This window comes from Hippocampus comes, unplaced genomic scaffold, assembly GCF_001891065.2.
Source record: "Hippocampus comes isolate QL1 unplaced genomic scaffold, H_comes_QL1_v1.1 scaffold322, whole genome shotgun sequence".
Taxonomy (NCBI): domain Eukaryota; kingdom Metazoa; phylum Chordata; class Actinopteri; order Syngnathiformes; family Syngnathidae; genus Hippocampus; species Hippocampus comes.
The window spans coordinates 989,564-1,011,511 of NW_017805137.1; the positions used below are offsets into that span (position 1 = coordinate 989,564).

The 21,948-nt window shown below is 41.4% G+C and overlaps 2 protein-coding genes across 3 annotated transcripts; both read left to right on the forward strand.

The window, feature by feature from the left end:
* The first annotated feature begins 669 nt into the window (after positions 1–669).
* morc2 (MORC family CW-type zinc finger 2) lies at positions 670–13,607 on the forward strand. 2 transcript variants are annotated; one of them, XM_019866911.1, is made up of 28 exons: positions 670–755; positions 1,287–1,409; positions 1,981–2,034; positions 2,116–2,150; positions 2,228–2,296; positions 2,429–2,519; positions 2,609–2,717; positions 2,917–3,076; positions 3,496–3,607; positions 4,067–4,192; positions 5,176–5,255; positions 5,333–5,415; positions 5,510–5,595; positions 5,743–5,883; positions 5,981–6,135; positions 7,061–7,189; positions 7,265–7,370; positions 7,723–7,855; positions 7,931–8,017; positions 9,018–9,263; positions 9,377–9,616; positions 9,868–9,942; positions 10,232–10,343; positions 11,092–11,230; positions 11,318–11,485; positions 11,726–11,819; positions 12,441–12,629; positions 12,708–13,607. In XM_019866911.1, the coding sequence occupies exons 2-28, from the start codon at positions 1,342–1,344 to the stop codon at positions 12,774–12,776; spliced, it is 3,156 nt and encodes a 1,051-aa protein (XP_019722470.1). In that variant the 5' UTR covers positions 670–755; positions 1,287–1,341; the 3' UTR covers positions 12,777–13,607. The 2 variants fall into 2 exon arrangements, with proteins under 2 accessions (XP_019722470.1, XP_019722471.1); XM_019866912.1 differs by lacking the exon at positions 9,868–9,942.
* A 1,110-nt stretch (positions 13,608–14,717) lies between these two features.
* LOC109514111 (acyl-CoA dehydrogenase family member 11) lies at positions 14,718–21,406 on the forward strand. The gene is made up of 15 exons (XM_019866928.1): positions 14,718–14,810; positions 15,541–15,841; positions 17,056–17,279; positions 17,390–17,489; positions 18,287–18,404; positions 18,498–18,640; positions 18,709–18,861; positions 19,220–19,314; positions 19,409–19,508; positions 19,701–19,841; positions 19,916–20,008; positions 20,378–20,485; positions 20,629–20,800; positions 20,887–20,953; positions 21,037–21,406. Exons 2-15 carry the CDS (start codon positions 15,569–15,571, stop codon positions 21,155–21,157), a joined length of 1,908 nt encoding a protein of 635 aa, XP_019722487.1. The 5' UTR covers positions 14,718–14,810; positions 15,541–15,568; the 3' UTR covers positions 21,158–21,406.
* Positions 21,407–21,948: the final 542 nt, after the last annotated feature.

Here is a 21,948-nt window from a genome sequence, read left to right on the forward strand (position 1 = left end):
TTATTCGATTATTTTTAATAACTTATTTTGATTATGATTATATACTTTATCTAAATAATAAATAGCAAATAAGGCTGTTTTTACTCATTAAGTAATTTCATTTTAGGGCACGCCGAACATGGACTGTAATGAACCATAACCACAAATATATTTATTTTTATAATGTGCCAGTACCATTTTTGAACTTTTTATGTTTTTTAATGGTTTCATTTCGAAATACATGCAGATTGCTATTATAATAATAATAATAATAAAGTTGCATTGCACCACTGCAGTTTGATGTCTCTCTTTTCATACAACATACACTACATGAGATCTGGATCTCTATGTGGTGTGCAAAAAAAATGTAGATAGAGTGTAAATTTAATTTTCCCTTGAGGGATTATAATGAGTATAATAAATAAATTAAATGCTAATGCTGGCTGATGTATACTGTACCAACAATTCCCTCATAACATACATAAGCTCACCCAATCAAAAGAGCACATTCAAAACTACATTGAACCTAAAATAATATGGATGTGGGATGAAGCTACAGAGGCGCTAACCGGTTGACAAAATAATGAACATAACAGTTATGTTCAATAACTATTTTACATAGGACTTCTTGGCTCTTCAACTCCAAAGCTGTAGATGGCAGCAAAGTGCGCAGTCGCAGTCACTCGTGCTCATTTACTCCAACCTAATGTGAAGAAGAAGAATAGAGGCGTGGCTTTGCAGGCCAGGAGGAAGCCAAGCCAACTTCTAATCGTACGGTAAGTCCGAACTATTCCTACTTACTCGGCATTGAACGCTTTACATTGGCTAAAAGGAAGCTAAACGTGCTAGAAGTTTGTTTGTCGCGCCTTTACAGTTTGACACAACCGGAAGACAGTGACAGTCATATGGAATATTCTAAAACCCCATTTGTAAAGCTAACGTTAGCTACGCGGCTACTGCTACTTCGTAAACAATGTACAACCAAGCTAACGCCAGCTCACATGCTAGCCCAACATTACGTGTGTGTATCCGTTTTTGCCCCGTGTTTGACGTCCGAAACATTCACATCATGAATGCCTTGGTAATACATGGGATTTGGTCACAAACTTCAACAGCATTCACGCGCATCAGTCATGTGGTGCTGTAACATTAACCATAACAATAATTTCCCTCCATTTTCGTCGCAAATGCTTACACACTGCTCGATGTGGCTAACACATAATGCGTGGCAGTTTCTTAACATAGGGAGTATGTTAAATGTCAGTACATGAACAAAATGTGTTTATTCAGATTCTTTTCTGCTGCAGGACCTAAAGCTGTGGAGTAACTATCTGTCGTCACCGAGAGGCTAGTTGAGAGGTCATGGCCTACTCGAGCTACAGCAACCTGAGCCGGGCTCAGCTTACCTTTGAATACCTGCATACAAACTCGTAAGTGTAGCTTGAGTGGTTAATAGGGAATTGTTTCAAAACATGAACAGTCACTCTGCTTTAAAATTTTGAACATGATCAAAATTCCCCTACAACAACAAAAGTACAGTTGAACGTCTGGTGATCACGTCATTATTTCAAAAAGTAGAGCTTGTGGATTGGAAATTGGTTTATATAATGCCTCGGCATTATACACACCAAGATAATCAGACTGTTTTTACCCATTCTCAACCCAGGATGACTGACAAAAGACTCAATTATCCTATTAGATTATTCTGTAGTCTGAGGTCTGTTAAGAGTGAATTTGTCAAAATAATAGAATCTGGAATGGGTTGCGGTTAATATATTTGTGGTCGACGACTCCAGCCCCATTGGATGGATCATATTGTATGTGCACTTGACTTAAATAGCAATTGTGTATTCGGAATGGCGTGACTGGTAAGAGGGTGCAATGTTATTAGAGGTTTCATTTAACTTGTAGTGTTGCAAAGCAGATGGTATGAATACTGCACTGTATAATCCTTTTTAAATTGATTTATTTTGCACTAATTTGAATGACATTTGGCTTTAGGACAACACACGAGTTCTTATTCGGAGCCTTGGCTGAGCTTGTGGACAATTCAAGGTACTGTGTTGATTTTATACATCTATCATGAAGACCTATAAATGTTTATTTTATAAACAAGTGAGGGTTTACATTCCACAGAGACGCCAATGCCACCCGAATTGACATTTACACAGGTAAATTTCAGCGTCGAATACACTGAAGCATCCCCTTTGCTTTTAACTTAACTTTCCACTTCATAAAATGTTGACAGAGAAAAGGCCAGATCTGCGGGGCGGCTACATGCTGTGTTTTCTTGATGATGGCATTGGAATGGAGCCAAGTATGTGGCATTTTAGTATCACTGACCTCAATGCTTGTATTAAGTTCATTTAAAAAAATGTGGAATCAGTATTTGTGTTCCAGACAAGTTTTGACATTATAAGTGTGTTGAAATTCATTTCATTTTTGTTAGACGAGGCAACCCATGTGATCCAGTTTGGAAAGTCAAGCAAACGATCTCCTGAGTCCACACAGATTGGCCAATATGGAAATGGACTTAAATCGTACGATCCGAAGAATCTTTCACCATGGAATCGCGTGTATTATGCAAGCTTTGATGAATATACCATTTGTTGTATGTGTCTGTTGATAGGGGATCCATGCGAATTGGGAAAGACTTCATCCTGTTTACAAAAAAAGGCAACAGTTTAACCTGTCTTTTTTTGTCAAGGACTTTCCATGAAGAGGAAGGTCTTGATGAGGTCAGGCCAGTGAATATGTCTATTTCATTAAATGACATCTACGTGTAGTTACCCAGGGGCTGAAGTGTGAAAAAAATCCAAATATATATGATTGGTAGTGTATTTCCATTCTTGATGTATCCTATTTATTTTGTATTTTTCTATTATGCGACCTTAAGATGGTCTGACCTCTAAAATTTATTCTGAATTGTCTTCTCAGGTCATAGTGCCTCTCCCGTCATGGGATTTGGTAACTAAAGAGCCGCTGACATCCGACCCAGAGAAATACGCCATTGAGACCGAGCTGATATACAAATACTCACCTTTTAAAACTGAACAAGAGTTGATGGAGCAGTTCAGCAAAATTGAAAGTATCAGTGGTTAGTACATGCGTATACCCACACAACACCACACAAAGCACCACAAACAACTATTATTCGACATGGAATCCCAGAAGAATTTACTTTTCACTTGATGTTGAGTTAATGTTTAAAACGTTTTTAGGGCATACTTGTACATGTGTCAGTGGTTTTCCTTTAACCAAAGGATACATGCAAGCAATTATGCTCCTCTCAGCTTGAACTTGTGCAGACCTGTCCATAGCTGACATAGGTCGTAGTTAAAATCATGCCATTAAAAAAGCATTCCAATTGGTCATTCAACTACACAGTTTAATCTTCGTCATGACTTGAACTTACTTAGTGACTATATCCAATTTAACTACCTGAGCATGCTTGCTTGCATGATTTCTCATTAGCCGTGACATGTTGTGATTGTAACATTTGTGTTATGTGTCAAGGTACACTGGTGATTGTCTATAATCTGAAGCTGATGGACAACAGAGAACCAGAGCTGGATGTAGAGTCTGATCATCAGGACATACTGATGGCTGGAATGCTTGCCGAAGGAGTGTGAGTCCAGTGCAATTTACGTAATCAAACAGAAAGCAGGCTGGTGGGGCATGTGGCCAACACCATCGTCTCATAGTCAGCTGGTTGTGGGTTTGAGTCTTGGCTCAAACCATTTTGTGTAGCGTTTGTGTTATCTCTATGATGCAAACCTCAAAATTAGGTAAACCAGAAAATGTGACGATAAGAAAAAAAACAACAATTTTTTTCAAAGAGTTATGCACAATTTAAGAATCACAATCTAATCATTAGATGACAAGACATCCCCCCCGGGACAATTGATTCTGTATCTATCTGTACCCTGTGTTTGACTGGCATCCAATCTAAGGTGTACTCCGTTTCTTGCCCTTAGTCACCTGTAATTGGCTTCTACTCACCCGTGACCTTGAAAGGACAAACAATAGAAGATGGTTGGATGAAAGACAATGTCAGACCACGAGTTTGTCCGCCCTTTGCTTACAGGAAACCAGAGAGGAGGTCATTCAGAGCATACGCTGCTGTGTTGTACATCGACCCTCGCATGAGGATTTTTATCCAAGGGCATAAAGTGAGGACCAAGAGGTTGTCCTGCTGTCTTTATAAACCACGGTAATGTAACACACATACCGTATTTTCACGACCATACAGCTCACCATATTAAAAGGCGTAGTGTCAGATACGGGTGCTATTTCTGTATTTAACATATCCACAAGACGCATTGGATAATAGGACACGGGCATGGTAAAATCTCCGCTAGCTTAAAAAAATGCAGTAGCATGCATGCACGCTAGTTTATGTTTTTAAAAAGGCAGCATAAACAAAACTTGAGTTTGGTTGTATTTTATTGAAGTATTTAACAATGTACACACGTTATTTTTTGATCAATCCTCATCCTCAAATCCATCAAAGTCCTCATCTTTTTTATCTGAAATGAACAGCTGTGCACATTACCAATCAAATGCGGCAGGTTCCCTTGCGTCATTGTCAGAGTCAGTCTCGCTGCCATGCGGTGCCTCAAAAATTAGTCAGGCTTTTGCGAAAGCTCAAACAACAGTGCAAGCGAACAAGTTAGCATCCAGAATCCATTCACAAATTGTGGCTTAACTCGCCTGACGCTGCCTCCTAGTCTTAGTAAAACTGTGTTTGCCATGACTCCCACTCCGCTCGCATCTTCACTTTGATCGTTTCTGTCCATTACCATGGCAACCAAGCACAACAGTAAAAGCCGACTTCACACGCCCCGCTGAGCCTATCACTGCCCTGCTGGTCCACTTCTCTACAGTTTGGTTCAGCTGGGTGTCGAAAATGTGCGACACCTCGTCTATGCTGGTGACGTGGTTGGGCTGGATCTCTTTGTCAGCAATCTTCTTTTTGTATTTCAAAATGCAAAGTATGCTTGTCCCTCACAACTTGCCGTAGCCCAAGCCGGTATGTAGGAATGTAGGGATTGGTTGGGAGATTATTAGGCGTCCCGTCCATTTTGGAGAAAATGTAAGAGTTTTAAGGGAGCCTTTTGGTCGTGTAAATACGATACTTTTAACAACCTTGTGACAAGTGACTGGTTCTCAGCTGTTTTCTTGCTCTGTTCACAGGGTTTATAAGTACTCATCGACACGTTTCAAAACGCGTGCTGAGCAGGAAGTCAAGAAAGCAGATCACCTTGCTAAGATTGGTGAGTTGGTGCCCATCATTTTGCTCCTTCTGCGGGCTCTTGTGTTGACTTGGTTAATTTTCCGTCACCAATTGAAGCGGAGGAGAAAGCCAGAGAGGCAGAAAGCAAGCGTTTAGCCATGGAGGCGAGACTTGGAGATGATGTGTCAAAAGATTCTCGAGTAAGTGAAATCAGATCACTCTTCTGGTTCACTTTGGCTCCACAGGTTCATCATCTGATAACACTTGCTCCCCACATGCCCTTCTGTGTTTCAGACAATCCTGAGAAAGGTCCAGGATTCAGCCATGATGCTTAGACGGGATGCCGACATGAAGAAACGAATTCTAGAGTCCAAACAGAAGTACAATACATGATAGCAATAGAAGTATCTTTTTTCTAGACAAGAGGATGCTTTATGCCCCCCCCCACCCCCCAACCAAAATAAAATAAAAAAAAAATCAAAGAACAGTAGCACAGTCCTAAGTTCTTTTTCTCTCATATCTCTCAGAGCATTAAAGGAGCCCAAGGAGCTGAACTTCATATTCGGCGTGAACATTGAACAGAGAGACCTGGATGGGATGTTTGTATACAACTGCTCGCGTCTTATCAAGATGTATGAAAAGACAGGTCCTCAGCTGGATGGAGGAATGTGAGTATTGTGCACACTGACTGTGATGTGATGTTGATGGTTGACGGGGTATACAATTACGTTGTTTGTGTTTTTTTTTTTTTTTTTTTCAACACAGGGCCTGTGGGGGTGTTGTTGGCGTGGTGGATGTCCCATATTTAGTTCTCGAGCCTACTCACAACAAGCAAGACTTTGCAGACGCTAAAGAGTATCGACATTTGCTGAAGTCCATGGGGGAACATCTGGCTCAGTACTGGAAGGACACCAACATTGGTAAGGGGCACTCGACCATCACTGTCTTTGTATAGAGGGCTCCGTCCTTTTAGCAATTACCCACAATGCACTACCGGCGGCCATATTGGAGGGCTGTTATAAACAAGCCATACATGAATAGACTTCGTGTATGTTTCTCGATTGAGATTCATTTCATCTGACTATACCTACTGGAATTTCCCCATTATGGGACAAATGAAGACTTACTTTATTCCATTTTATTGTAATCCTGGAAGACTCCTGTGCTAAAACCCTGCACAATTTCTACATGGCAAATGTTCAGCGCCTTCATAAATTTTAGATTGCTGCTCATCTTGAAGCACTTTCAGTGCTGCACCAAATTAAATGCAAAGTGACTCTCTCATGGTTTAATGTTAACCCATTTAATGCAGGTTACCTCATCAAGTCAGTCATCAAAAGTGGGAGATGCGGTGATAGAGTAATATTTGAGCTAGAGAAAAATAGTAAGTAAATGTTGTAGTTGCAGTTGCAACGAACAAGGTTTTCACTTAGGAAATGGATCTTGTGCGTAAGAATGTTCCAAGTTGAGTTTGTTTCCATGTCGCTGGTGTCAGGTCGAATCCCGGTACCTTCAAAATGGTCACTTTTTGGGGACCCCAAAAACAGCATGTTAATTCAACCATCAACATCGTAAGTGATTTTCACCACTTTAGCTTGCACCATAATTAGTAAAATAACACCCACACGTTTGGATTGACCAATAGTATGGATTTTTGAAAAAAATATGAAATTTTCCAAATTGGGACTTGAGGTTTCGGCCCAATGCCAGAGATATGGAATGCTGGGTATTTTTCTGCATGACGTGGTTCAGAAAGCATTCCCGTTGGGTTTTCTGACTAAAATTGTTCAATGGTGTCTTCGTGCCTTCCATATCAATTGTTGAGTATGTTTTTGTATGATACAGCTCAAAAAGGCATAGTGAAGTTCTGGGATGAGTTTGGATACTTGTCTGCCAGCTGGTCCGCACCTCCGTCATCGGAGGCAAGATATAAGAGACGCCGTGCCATGGAGATCCCCATTACCATTCAGTGCGGTAGGTCCCAAACGTGCACACACAGTCGGCACTCCAAAACTATGCTCATGCCGCTTTTATGGGTTGCCTTTTTAGATAAATGCTTAAAATGGAGAACGCTGCCTTTCCAGATGGATGCTGTCGACAAACGCTACCCAGACAGCTGGGTGTGTCTTATGAACCCAGATAGCACCCAGGACAGGTACGCACACGCACAGATATTAAGTAAAATCTTTTATGGACTCACTGGCCACAACATGGAAATACCTTTAACCTGTACAACCCAATGAGGTCCGATAACAAAAGATAAACACGTTTATTCGCCCCTCTGCGTATGTTTTGATTATCATCATCAGTATTCATATTAGAATGTTTGTGGTTGTAGGTTCTAATGATGTGTAACAGCATGACTGCACGTCTGTATTTTTTTTAAAAAAAATTCAATTTTTTTAGCTCAATGTGCAACTGAACCTAATAAAGTGGGCAGTATTTGTTTTGCAAAGCTGGGTTAGCTCGGTGACACTTGGTTTGTGAATTTCTTCAATGCACCACAGATGTGACGCTGCTGAAAAGAAACCCAATTTGCCATGCGGAGTCCTGAAAAAAGAAAAGCAGACAGCCGAAGACAAACAGAAAGAGCTTGCAGAAAAAATCAAACAGCAGCAGGATAAACTGGAGGCCTTGCAGGTAGCTTATTTATTCCTCGTGGCCTCACTTTGTTGCCTTGCATTGCCACTTCACATATTTGTATCTCCTCCTCAGAAAACCACTACTATAAAATCTGCGGCAGATATAAAGAAGCTGCCAATGGATGTGAGCATGAAACCTTCAGCAGAAAGCTCAGCTAAGGTAAACATGCCCTCATTGGAATGCCTCTTATCATATTTAAATTCTTAAGTCCTGTTAAATGTTACTAATATACATATTATTGTTTTTATTACAATTGAAGGACCCCTTTAGATAAAACTACCAAGGACAACATCTTTTGGTTAGGTCATGTTTTTTTCCCTTTAGATAACTTTTGTCATACATTCACTGCAATAATCACTCCTTTTGTTTAAAGTGTTGTAAAACAACTGAGCCATTGGTAATGACACAAATTGCAAACAGTCGTCTCGCCTCGATACTGAATTTTTACACAAATATTTGTGGAGGCAGCCTGTTAGTTTTTTTGGCCCATCTGCCTCACAGTTCTAAGGCTCGGGGGCTCACAGCCTTCCTGTGTGGATGGACTAGATTCCTGCTCACCGAATATTCTGATCAAAATAGGCAGTATCAAAAATGGGTTGATGTTTGTATATCCAAACAAAAAAAAGTATTTTTTCCTTAATGTCAAGGAAGTAAAACATATACTCTAATATAAAGCATTAGGCCAAGAGTCATGTAACGGCACATGTACAATAATTACAATGTTGTGACTTTATGTTTGTCCTATCAGGGATGGAGTCACTTGTGTGTATTTATTTTTTTTAATTTGGGTTTTGGGATTGCATTGACTGGAGTACTGGGACCCCAGCCGGGAATAGAAAATACTTCCTCTGTGCAAAGGCAGCAGCAAGTACCAGTACACTGCACGTGCCAGAGTACATAATATAGTCTAACATTAGCAATTTGAAGATTTGACGATATGGTGTCGGGGACAAGTGGTCATCTACAACCATTAATTTCAAGTTTGTTCCATGCATTTATTTTTAAACATCTCCATCAAGCTTGTAAACTTTCTGAAACAAACAGGTATTTCTTAACTCTTGGACGATGGTAATGTTCATTCTTGGTCAATGATGGCTTGTCATCTGTTGCTAGTGTTGATATTTTTTTGGGGAATGTTTTGCCCACTTTGTCATCAAAGGCAAGTCGGTCTTCCGAGAGGTCTGTCACGCGCCCCCGATCACCCCCGCTGCCAGCTCACCTCAAGATGCCACAGAGTACTCCCCCACCCCGCTTCCCCTCTCAGCGGCCCACCCGGACACCTGCCCCTCCTCCTGCTCCACCTAAGGTTGAACCATCCAGGTCCAAAGCTACAGCAAAGTCACCCGCAGCAAAGCCCACAGCCAAAACTTATTCCAAAACACCCCAACCAAGCCGCACTTCAAGGGTAAGATTCGTCATGCACTGCCCTCAATAGGTTAAGATATGCTAATAGCCTTCAATTTTGATTGCAGAAGCATACTCTCATAGTAACAATTCTGCATCTTGTTTCTTTCTTAGTCACTCACTAAAGCATCAGCCAAACCTGCTGCTGGACAACGGAAGAGAATAATCGTGGAGGAGGACAGTGAGGAAGAGGAGGAGGAGGAGGAAGAAGATGAGGATGAGGAAGAAGAAGAAACTGGGGAGAGTGAAGAAGAAGAACCCCAGACAAAGAAGTCAAAGATGGCTGCTGCAGCTGGCAACCGTGGCAAAGTGGTGGAGAAGGCCCCGGTTGCCAAACGTGGCAAGTTAGATGAGGTAAATTTTAAAAGCGTGAAAATAAGCAGTGGCCAAAGCAGACGTGCACATGCATGCTTAACTGCACCGGCTGTTCACTTTTTGTTTTCTTTTTTCAAATCATAAAACTGTTGCTTGTTGCTTAAACTCCCCCAGCAGCACTTTATCACCTTTAATTTGAAGCGAGTTAGCAAAGAGAACTTTCTCAGTTGTTGACTTGCTGGTTAAGTCATCGAACCTCAAACGAAGCCCATCTGCTGTTGACCTAACAGGTTAACAAACACTTACAGCTTGGAAAGAAAGGAGTAGCTACTCCTTCACGCCAGGCCTCTGTTGCTAAGCCCAAGGTAGCTTGACCCGTCCCTCGCTCTTTGTATTACTCCTAAAACTGGCTTGCATCTGCTCTTTCCAATCTCTAATAATCAAGACTTAAAATGGAACCGCTATGTCTATATTATAACACCCTCTTGGAATGGATGCAATATTGTATTCTGTGCTTTGCAATGAACGTTCTTTCAGTCAGAAACTGATCTTTCACCTTTTTCACTAACAAGGATTGAACATGTGTGTACATCTCTTTCCTTTCGATTCAACTGTCTTGCTCTGTTTCTAGTTATGAGAGTTTTGTCTCTACAGGCACCAGAGAAGGCACCCGAGAAGGCATCAGAGAAAGCGCCAGACAAAGGGCCAGGCAAAGCGCCAGAGAAGGCACCACAGCAGGACCTGGATATTAAGAATGCTCAGAAAGGTATCAGATTGAGCGGAGCATGTTTCTTATTTCTCGACATTGTCATCAATAGACTCAAATCATATACATGCCATTCATTCGCCATTCATAATGTCATCTCATCTCTGTATTTCAATTCTAAATTGACTTCACTAAATTGTATCCGTATTTACCATTTTTGGGGGGTTTTCACGTTTTCTTATACTTAATGTTAAACTGTTTCTCTTGAATGTTTAAAGGTGAAGTGAAGTAAAAAAAATATTTCCAACACTATTTTCTATGGGACCCCACTAGTCTAAACACCATACTTTCATTAATAATTGTGTTTGTGGAACATGACTTGAGCAGCGAAATCCACCTGTTTTTACCCATGTCTGGGGGTGACCGTTTTCACACTTGCTGTCAACCGGAAATGACAGTTGCTCAGATAACAACCCAAATTTCTGAGTTTGGTCACGTGACGTTAGCTAGCTGAGTCATGATTGGTCACGACCTGAGCAACTGTGATGTCAGTCGACAGCAAGTGGCAAAATGGCCGCCCCCTGAGATGGTCAAAAACGGGTGGATTCTGCTGCTTAATCTCCATTCCACAAACTTGATATTAATAGGAAGGCTATGTTTAGGTAAGTGGGGAAGAACATTTTTGACTTGACTTCCTCTTTAATATCTTCATAAGGTTGCTCCACAGACTGAAATGCTCATGCTTTAATTGTTGATTTAATGCACAGTCCTGGCTCAAAATTGTGTTTCTTTTTTTTTTTTTCTGAAGATAAGGGACTGCTAGTTGAAGTCCGTGTCAATAAGGAGTGGTTCACAGGAAAAGTCATCGCTGTGGAGACCAATAAGCAGAGCGTTCGCTGGAAAGTCAAGTTTGACTATGTCCCTCGAGACACCCCTAAGGACAGATGGTGAAACTTCTTTGTCCGGTGTTCATCTCTGATAAATGCAATTTGTTTGTATTCCATGGAATCGATGGATTGTGTCTGTCCTCGAAGGGTGTTTAAGGGTAGCGATGAAGTCCGCCTGATGCGGCCGCCGTCTCCCATCTCCCAGACGCCTGACACTCAGCAGGAGACTGAGCGACTGTCTGCAGCCATGGAGCCAGACACCACACAACCTGGCACCAGTCGAGAGGTGACCGAGAGCCTGGTCACCATGTTGAGGTGAGTGGGCTCCGATAAACTTGCCAAAGAACATAACGTCGCTACTTATAGTTGTGATGTTTATCTGTAGTTGGCATATTGGGTTTGAAAAAAAAAAATATTCATTGTGCTTTAAAAAAAAACTGACAGGATTAAAAGTACGTTTCTAATTTCCTCTAAAACTGCTCGCACTTAAACATACTTTGATTGTCAGCTGTTGGAAAGGTATGTAACTGGCACGTATGCTACTCTTTTTTTCAGGACAATGCTGCGTTACTTCTTCCCTCCTGCTTTTCAGATTCCTAAGGATGATGTAAACAGCATGACGGCAGAAGAGTTGGTGGCCTTTCCTCTGGTACGATGAAAGCAATTGTACACTGCACAGTGCACACAGTCACACTATGCTTCTTTTTTTGACAACCAGCTTGAGCCATGTCAGCCAACTACAGTGGAATCTCATTTTAGCGGACTAATAGGAGGGAAAGTCTATTGACCATTAAACTGAATCACTACTTTTCGTAAACAACAGTTACAATAGATCTGAATAAGTAAATTAACCCTTCCTGAGCAGTGCACCCACAGCGATGCTAAGCTAATGTCCATACTTTCTATTGCCTTTGACATGGCCACTATGTAGACACGTCTGTTAGCCTGATATAGTCGGCACTGTATATCTGCGACATCAGTGGCACAAGCTGAAAATACCTGGACCAGTCTCTGTCTGGTGACTACACCACAGCGCCATTCAACTCCAGTGGCCCATTCGGGGACTAAAAGACTGAAAATGACTGTACAAGGGGCACTTTGAGTGGACTGGACAATATTTTCTGTTCATTATATCCAAAGTCTGTTAAATCTGGGTCCGTTAAATCGAAGTTCCACTGTATATTTATTGAGATGTCCCTGTGGTAGTGAACTAGAATTGCGCTACCCAAGTGGTGATGTATGTTTTTGTGATTCTCCTGTCTACTTCAAGAAAGAGTATTTCCACCAGTACGAATCAGGTCTCCAGTCACTGTGCAACTCGTACCAGAGCAGAGCGGACGCTAAGGCCAAAGCTGTGGAGGAGAAAAGCAACAGCACAGAGATGAAACTGAAGGAAGCAGATGAGAAACTACAAAAACTCCGAACCAACATTGTTTCACTTCTACAAAAAGTTCAAGAGGTTGGACAGCTCACTATTAGAATATGTATTTTATTTATTCATGGTCTTGGGAATAATTGCTCTCCCCCAACCCCTTAGGACATCGACATAAACACAGATGATGAACTTGATGCGTACATTGAGGACCTTCTCACCAAAGGAGATTAAATGGGATGGACAGCAGAGATCTACAAGAAGGAAAAAGAACATGCACATAAAACAACTGACAGCCATGTAACTGATAATCTCCTGGGCACTTCTAGTTAAGAGTCCCATATGAATACCAGGGGGATCATCATCGTTAAACATGAGCCCCTTTTTCATTTAGCAGTAAACATACACTCAATGCCGGTGTTTCTTTTATTTCTGTTTTTACATTATTGGCAGCCCTCCAGCGTGTTGATTTTGTTTGTCTTTTTACGAACCTGCTTCTACCATATTTGTTCGTCAGTTCTGAAGCCAAACTATCTTTAAACTTTGGAGGTGGAATACAGTTTAGGGTCCCTATCTTGTCAACTAAGACAGTGACAAAAACAAAAAAATGCAGGTCTCTATTTTGCGCCGTTGTCAGGTGAGACATTAATACGAAGTATTTTAAGAGTTTGTTTTGACTGGACCCCACTCTACTACGATCTCTCTGTAAACGTTAACTATTATTTTTGTATACTCAAAAACATCGGTGTTGGTCATTATACTGCCCCATCCTGTCCAGCTTGACTAGAAAACCGAGTATATCACACTAAGAAATTCATACTGGGTTTTATCAGTATAAATGTCAACGCCTGTTCTATTTGTTATTGAAGAAAAAAAAAATCCATTTAATGCTTAAGTAGATTGTTCCTACTCATGGTCTTGTGTTTTTCCGTTTGAACATATTTTACCATGTCAACAAAACTTTTTATTAAACTGCATGATTCAGTCTTCGTGTTAAATCGGAAGAAATGGTTCTGTATTTTTGAAAAAGCTTTACTTAAACAATAAAACCGGTGCAACATTCTACACGCTCCCATTTGTTATGCAAAAGTAAACAAGGTTAAGAGAAACAAGTACGGTAATCCAATTTAGTTCATATAAAATGACGACGTGCTTATGGTTTGTACACCTGCCTCATGGTTCTGATAAGGATTCATATCTCAGGTCTGACTGTGCTGTGGCGTGCATGTGTTCTCCCTATTTTTGTGGATAACGTATTTCAGTTTCCTCCAACATTCCGACATGCAAATTAATCAGTTGGGGTAGGCCCGCAACCATGATGTGGCCAAGTGCAATTTTAAAAAATGTGGTTAAAAGAATTTTGTATCCTTTTTCCACTTCCAGGAGTCTTCTGAAAATTGTCAAGTATAATTGAAATAGAGCCAACATACACGAAGGACCTTTTCAGTGCGATCATGACCTGATACCTTCTAAAACAGACATAAAACATGGCATGATATATCAATTTCAATAACTACAGCTAAATGAGACTTTAAAAAAAATCACCACAATTTTCTTAAACTGACCCCTTTACTGCTGAAAATAAACTCGATCCAATCTAAGAATATACTGTCCTAGATGTATAAACTGTTCTCAAAACACGAAAACACCACTTCATGGCCAACAGAAAAATAGACTTTAGACTTTCAGATTCAAGCAGGTACCAACTGTCAAACAATTTGTAACAACACATGAACCACGTCATTCAACTCTTACACAATACTCACGCTTATGTTCAATGTGGATGCAGCATCGGTTCTAAAAGTGCGACAGGTACCGCTAACGGTTCGCGGGCACCCTCTGAAATAAATTACTGCCTACAATACAGCTAACTTTTAAATTAAATACATTTGCATTAGATCTTAATAAGCGTTTGTCTTTTAATTTTTTAATTAGACTTTTTATTCAGCTTTTATAACTTATGTACATTACATTTTAATTGGCTCATTGTCTGTATATATTCGTATTCGCATATAAACACAATATATTGAAATTGCTATAGTGACAATATGATTTTGTTATAATTATTATTGTAAATAAAACCCCGTTTTTTATGAAGCCCCCTGTTTTAATGTTGGCCATGACCGTGGCGCTTTAGAGCGGAAATATGTTTTAGATGCTACTAGGTGTAAAAAGCTGAAGAACCACTGACTTAGTCAATGACAGCATTCTGCTTTTATTTTGGAAGCGAACATTTGGTGAACATAAACAAAGCAGCTCCGTTGCTCGGTAAGGTCGCCTCTTTTCACCAGCGTCTTCTTTTTTCCGCGTGACTTCACGCTCACATCAAGACATAAACGTCACATGATAACATTTACATTCACCGTGAGGTGTCCGTCGACTTAAATACCTCCTACAAAAACCAGTACTGAAACTGAAACGTAAATTGTTAGCCCGGTGCTTGTGAAGATCGGCTAACTATCGGCAGAGGAGCTAATAATACTAGGTTGCATTATCTTTGCATTAAAAATTTAAAAATACAGCATGTTCCTCTTAGTCGAAGCCAAGAAAGGCAATAAATGAACTTTAACCCCGATTTGAATTCTATCTATTGTACAGATTTTAACAGCAGACACTTGGGATTTTTAGTTGTTTTGTTGAGCTGCATGGGCAACATTTTTCGAATGAATCAAGAAAAAACGGAATGAAAAATGACAAGTAGTTGTGTAACATTTTTAATTGTCGTTATATTTACAAGCTGCGAGCAATAAACTAGTTTCCACAGCATAAGAATACAGAATCACACCAGAAGAAGAGGGCATGCTTATTTCCCTCCATGCTATTGTTTTCCATTTGCTAGTTTTATATTGTGTATTCTCACGTGCATACAAATTCGGAACGGAACTGCAGTGCAAGTCGAGAACTTTACTGAAGTTACCAAATATTTTCTGTTCTAAGCCTACAATTTCGTAAATGGAATAAAGTATTTTTGTGTCCCCTCACACCCACCTCCTTTTAGATAGTGGACACTGCCTAGACATAGAGCCATGTCAGCCCTAAGGCACTGCCAGGCTGGTGGCTGCAGTGGCTGGAAGGTGCTCCGTGGTGTCACCTGTCCCCCCATCCACATCAGATGTGTCAGAAGCATTGAAGCAGGCAGGAGACCATCCGAGGATGAGCAACTCTGGGAAACGGCGGCAGCGTTGCCCTTTTCTGCAGCCAAGCTGGGATCTTTCTTTCAGGGCCGACCTGTACTCAAGAACCCTTTTCAGGAGGATGCCTTATTGAGGGGATACTTGAGGAGACACCTTCCTCATGAGGTGAGCGAGGAACATGAAGACTAAGTGAATGTTGAAATCGCTGTCAGACAGAAATTTCAGAGGAAGCATTTATTGTTTTGGCCCCCAAGGTAAAGCAATGCAGCTTTATTTATATAGCACATTTCATACACAAGACAACTCAATGTGCTTCACACAAGCAAAATCACAACACCTAAAATAATTTACAAACACAACATTCAGAAGCAAATCAGAAAAAACAAAAGCATGTTACCAAAATTCCAAAAATGAAGTACATTTACATTTAAACACACTAAAAGACAGACAGTGAACTTGATTTAAAAATGTTTAAAAGACCTTCAGTTATAAGAAAAACACAGTTTTTAACCTGTATTTAAAAGTATTTACACTCGGGGTTGACTTCACTTCCAATAGACAATACATACAGAATATATAAACTACAATATGTATTTTGTTTGTAACTTTGTTCCTATAATCTTGCTAAATAGTATCATTTTTCAACATTGTTGGGATGTTTTTTTTCCATTGATTCAATTTCATTCAAAAGTTTTATTCGCGGCAACCGTGTTATTGTTGGAGCCTGATGATTTTGCTAATTGTTGTTTGAATACGTAAAGTATAGCTCTATCCTGGGGATGTGACTGTGTTCTGAATTAACCAATCAGATTCAAACTCGCCGGCCCGGTGGTCCAGTGGTTAGCGCGTCGACCACACAGTACAGAGGTACCTCCTTGTGTGGGGTTTGCATGTTCTCCCCACGCCTGCGTGGATTTTCTCTGGGTACTCTGGTTTCCTCCCACATTCCAAAAAACATGCATGGCAGGCTGATTGAACACTCTAAATTGTCCCTAGGTGTGAGTGTGAGCGCGAATGGTTGTTCGTCTCTATGTGCCTTGCAATTGGTTGGCAACCGGTCCAGGGTGTTCACCGCTTAATGCCCGAAGACAGCTGGGATAGGCTCCAGCACCCCCTGTGACCCTTGTGAGGATAAAGCGGATCCGAAAATTGATGGATGGATGGATGGAGATTCAAACTCATGTTGAATGTGAGTCAGCACATACCTGCCTCCATGTAAAGTGCCTCTGATTAACCCAAGTAAAGTTCCGATGTCGTAGTGAACTTCCTTGCATTTATTTTTCCTTTTACTGCACTGCGTCATGCATGTAATGTGTGAGGTAACAACTACATATACAAGGTGATTTAGTCTGTTCCACATTCGCGTGTTCATTTCTTAGGCAGTGTTCCCAGACTTGTGTGCCTTCGGCAAGCGTGTGGCGACGGAGGTGGACGGGTGGGGCAGGGAGTGTGAGATCACTCCCCCTCGGTTGGCGCACTTTGACCCTTGGGGACGCAGAGTGGACCACATCCTGACTTCCCCAGCGTGGAAACGCATGAAAGAGTTGTCCGCGCAGGAGGGATTGGTCAGCATCGCTTATGAGAGGCCATTTGGAGAGTGGAGGTTTTTACCCCCCCCCCCCCCCCCCCCCCCCCCCCACACACACAAATACCACTGAATAAGTATGGTTGTCATTGACAAAAGGAATTGATGTAAGTGTGTTTTTGTTCCAGCCGGGTCTATCAGATGAGCAAGTTGTACATTTTCTCCCCCTCCTCTGGCCTCTACACTTGTCCTCTGGCCATGACTGACGGGGCTGCCAAAGTCATTCAGGTGAATAATGTCTCATCTTTACAATAGACAAGAGAAACCTCCCCTCGTTCTGGGCCCACCACAGCAGCGGATGATGGGAATCGGTGATGTTCCTCCAGCAGCGAACATTCGCATTCAGAAATAGAAGAAAATTTAAATCAATGTAGCTGACATACGAATTTCATTCGGCAACTCACCTGTTGCTGCGCGTGGCTTGGCCTTCTCCTCAAGCCAAAAACACTTGGCTAGCTACAGGTCGACATCACGCATATATTGTCACAGAAACATGTAGACAAACCCCTTGTTATTCATTGAGATAAGAATTGATGGCTAATGATGACTACATTGTTAATGTGTCAATCTGTCAGTTACTTGCATGCAATAAATTGATCATCTAAAAATCCACCATTTAGAGAACTGATTCCAGTTATTTTTGCCACGGCACATTCGTGTGAGACATCACCACGTGTGCTGTTGGAAATTACGCAATTGCACGAAATTGGTCCGAAAATTATTTATTCACCACCAATACCTGTCATGTATCTTTGCTCATCTATCAATGCCAGTGACAAATAATGACAAGGAGAACAATTAAATACTTGGCCATTAGTTGACAGATCCTGCCTCCAATATGTGGTTACATTTGACTTTTATCAACTATCATTATGTCAGTTTTATTTATTTATATTATACATTTTTGTCGTCACATTTGTTTGATGGCATGGTATGAGATGTTTCCAACGTAATGTGCTTTGGCCCAATAAAGATCAGGAAACACCAGCTCCAAGCAAGTCAAGCGTGTGTGTGTTTCTGTTTAGTCGATAGGCATTTCTTGGCCCGTAGAAGAAGCCTACAATCGACTAACCAGCCGCCAGCCTGAACATTTCTGGACATCAGGACAGTGGATGACAGAAAGACAAGGAGGCTCAGATGTAGGTGAGTTGTAGTTATAATACTGTACATGATTATAAACTGATGCAAAACTCACATCTGTGTCGTGACTTATTCCACGCGTGTATGTCTTTTCAGCCACTGGCACGGAAACAGTGGCTGTCCCGCAAACAGATGGTTGCTATAAACTATTTGGCTTCAAGTGGTTCACCTCTGCCAGTGATGCAGACATGACTCTTACACTGGCCAGAGTGTGTGACAGAGCAGGAGCAACCACACCGGTACTGCTTAAACTGTGTGTGTGTGTGTCAGAGAATGAGATTTCCCTGAGACTTTTGTGTTCCTCAAGGGCAGCCGAGGTTTGTCACTGTTCTACGCAGAGGTTAGTCGAGACCAAGATGGCTGTCTGAGAGGGATTGAGGTTCAGAGGCTGAAGGACAAGCTGGGCACCAGACAGATGCCCACGGCCGAGTTATTGCTGGACGGCCTCCGGGCACACAGGGTCAGTTCCCGACAACTGTGTAATCTATAGTCATCCTTCATCCTATACCGGACCTGTAACTGAAATGTTGTACTAAACTATAATATGGAGTTTTAATGAACACAGTCAAAGGTACTCATTTTACCAGTATGTTCATGCTGGTTGTCGGTCGTAGTGCTTGCTCTTCACTGTACTGCATCGTACGGAGAGGTGTTTCCAATATTTTAACATTGCTAAATATGAGACACACCTCTCAATATGACAACTATATTGTTAATTGAGTGCAGGAGGACGATGAAATGGCTGCTGGGTATACATTTTTGAATTTTCGAAATCCATATACCATTTGTTGTGTTTATTCACTCTGCTTTATGTCCAGCTGTCAGAAGAAGGAAGGGGTGTGGCCGCCATAACGAACATGCTAACTATAACCAGGATCCACAACAGCATCGCTGCAGCAGCAGCAATGAGAAGGCACAATACAACTCAAGCACTTAAATGACTTCCTGTCCAAATTTACTCCCTTTTGCTCCAGTTGAGCAGATTAATGATGCTCATGTGCGCACAGGGTGGTCCAGTTAGCACGTGACTATGCCACTCGCCGCACGGCTTTCGGAAAGCTTCTTAAAGAGCACCCGCTGCACATGCAGACCCTTGCCAGGATGGAGGTAAGCTGTTTCTGTGATGCGTCCGTGCATCCACCATATTGGATGTGTCAGCTCTACTCATGAACGAATGCAAATACATGGACTTAAGTAATAGAGCGACAAACTGCTAAGTGCACAAAATTGAGGGCTGGGGTGTGTCGACTCTCCGTATTCACTTTGTATGCAATGGCTATATGCCTGTGACGTACGCAGGTGGAGAGTCGTGGAGCGTTCCTTCTGGTGATGGATGTCTGCCGCCTTTTGGGACGAGAGGAGAGCGGCATCGCCACCCAGTTTGATACACACCTCTTACGTCTCCTCACACCTGTTGTCAAACTCTACACTGCCAAACAGGCGAGCACAAGTGCTTAGGACTAGCCAAAGGTTGTCCAACTGAGTCTGGACTCTGAGCTCGTTTTTAATTTCAGGCGGTCGCTGTGGTGTCCGAGGGTTTGGAGAGCTTTGGCGGGCAGGGCTACATCGAGGACACCGGGCTGCCAGGACTACTTCGGGATGCACAGGTGAACGATGACCCAGATTTTCTTGCCCACATAAAACTAATCCTGTTACTTTTTCATACTGAAAATGGTTATTGTCTTTTGGCATTTTTATGACATCATGTTTAACAGTCGCCCAGTAGCACAATTTCCGAAGTCATTAACATGTCATTGTCACCAGGTGAATAAAAACACCCAATTACTTGCTTTTTTTTTCCCAAAGCCTTCAAATATAACTTTGTCAACTATGTTATTAGGCTAATAATTTGTTATATATATTCAAAGCTGTATCCAGGGAAAAAATAGGAGGGGAACAAAGTCATGAGGTTTAAAACGTAACCCTCTGCATATAGATGACACATTTTGTGTATGTGTGTTTTTTTTGTGTGTTAGGTGCTGAGCATATGGGAAGGTACAACAAATGTTTTGTCCCTGGACGTGCTGCGCTGTGTGAATCGGAGCTCAGGAATGGTTCTCTGTGCTTATTTCACTCATGTCAAAGTAAATGCCTGTTGGAAAAACACGTCAAGCGGGTCCACCAACTGTCGTCAAACGGGAATTATCGAGTGATACTGTGTGTGTGTGTGTGTGTGTGTGTGTGTGTGTGTGTGTGTGTGTGTGTGTGTGTGTGTGTGTGTGTGTGGTCCCTGCTTGCAGCAGCTTCAAGTGTCTCCTCTCTGGACCCAGCTATTAGAGCAGTAGACGGGGCTCTCTCTGATCTAGAAGGCTTTGTCCAGGAGGCAGCCACCAAAGTGCCGGGCTATCTCGAACTAGCAGCCAGAGACTTAGCATACAGCTTGGCTCGCATCTACACGGGTAGATGATAAATGCAAACATATAGTACAATTGAAGAGATTAAATTGACGTCCTCTAACTGCACACACCCTTCTCCTTAATCATAGGTGCCCTTCTTATTGATCATGCAAGTTGGAAAGGAGCATCTCCAGCTGACGTCTATGCAGCTCTCAGGTAAAAAAAAAAAAAAAAAAAAAAGGGGGGGTAAAAATAAAGTAAAAAAAAAAAAAATTGAATTCTTTACATTGCTTCATCAGGTGGTGTGAACAAGACTTAAACATCGTGGCATTTAACAAGGATAGAGGATGCTACAATACCAACTGTCCAGGCCTTGATTCAGCACTAGTGTATGACCAGGCAAATAAAGATGAAAACTGACCTATACTGGACTTCTAACATTTATAAAGTAATACATCTTTATTAGTTACTATATCATATCCTTTTTTGGATGCCAGTTATTCCACAAATGAAATCTGCATTGAATTACAATGGAACTGGTCTATTTGTAAAGCATTTACAGTACATAATATTACATACATGTAACTATAACCTAATGCAATTTCATTTGTGTCCTTTACTGGAAATGTTTTTGTGCTCCGAATTAAAAGTTCAAGCGCTTGTACAGTTTGGGGCATCTTGGTTGGTTTAAATCAGGGGTGTCAAACTCATTTTTGTTGCCGGCCACATTGTCGGTACGGTTTCCCCTCAGAGGGCCATTATGACTGTGAATCTTGTTAAAACCATCTAAAGGTTTGACCCCCTCCACATATTACATACACAGCGAACAAAAAAATTGATGGATAGCTTGTTTTGAAACCAGAAGCGAGAATAATGGCTTGTTAAAACATTGTTATTTTGGATTAGATATGACAATTTGAATTTTTGGTTCAGTCTTCAGCAAACATCATGGAAGTTGACATGCTTGATTTGCTTTCGTGGGCCACATAAAATGATGTGGTGGGCCAGATGTGGCCCCCGGGCCTTGACTTTGACAGCTTGGTTTAAATGGTAAAGTTCAACAGCCACGGTGCCTTCTAAAACTTTGAAAACGTGGGAATTTTAAAAAGATGTACACATAATAAAAAATGTTTCACATTTCCAATTGTATTTTGGTACATTAGTGTAGTCTCCCATTGCTTCTGTCAAACCGTGTTTTTGTTTTGTCCAAA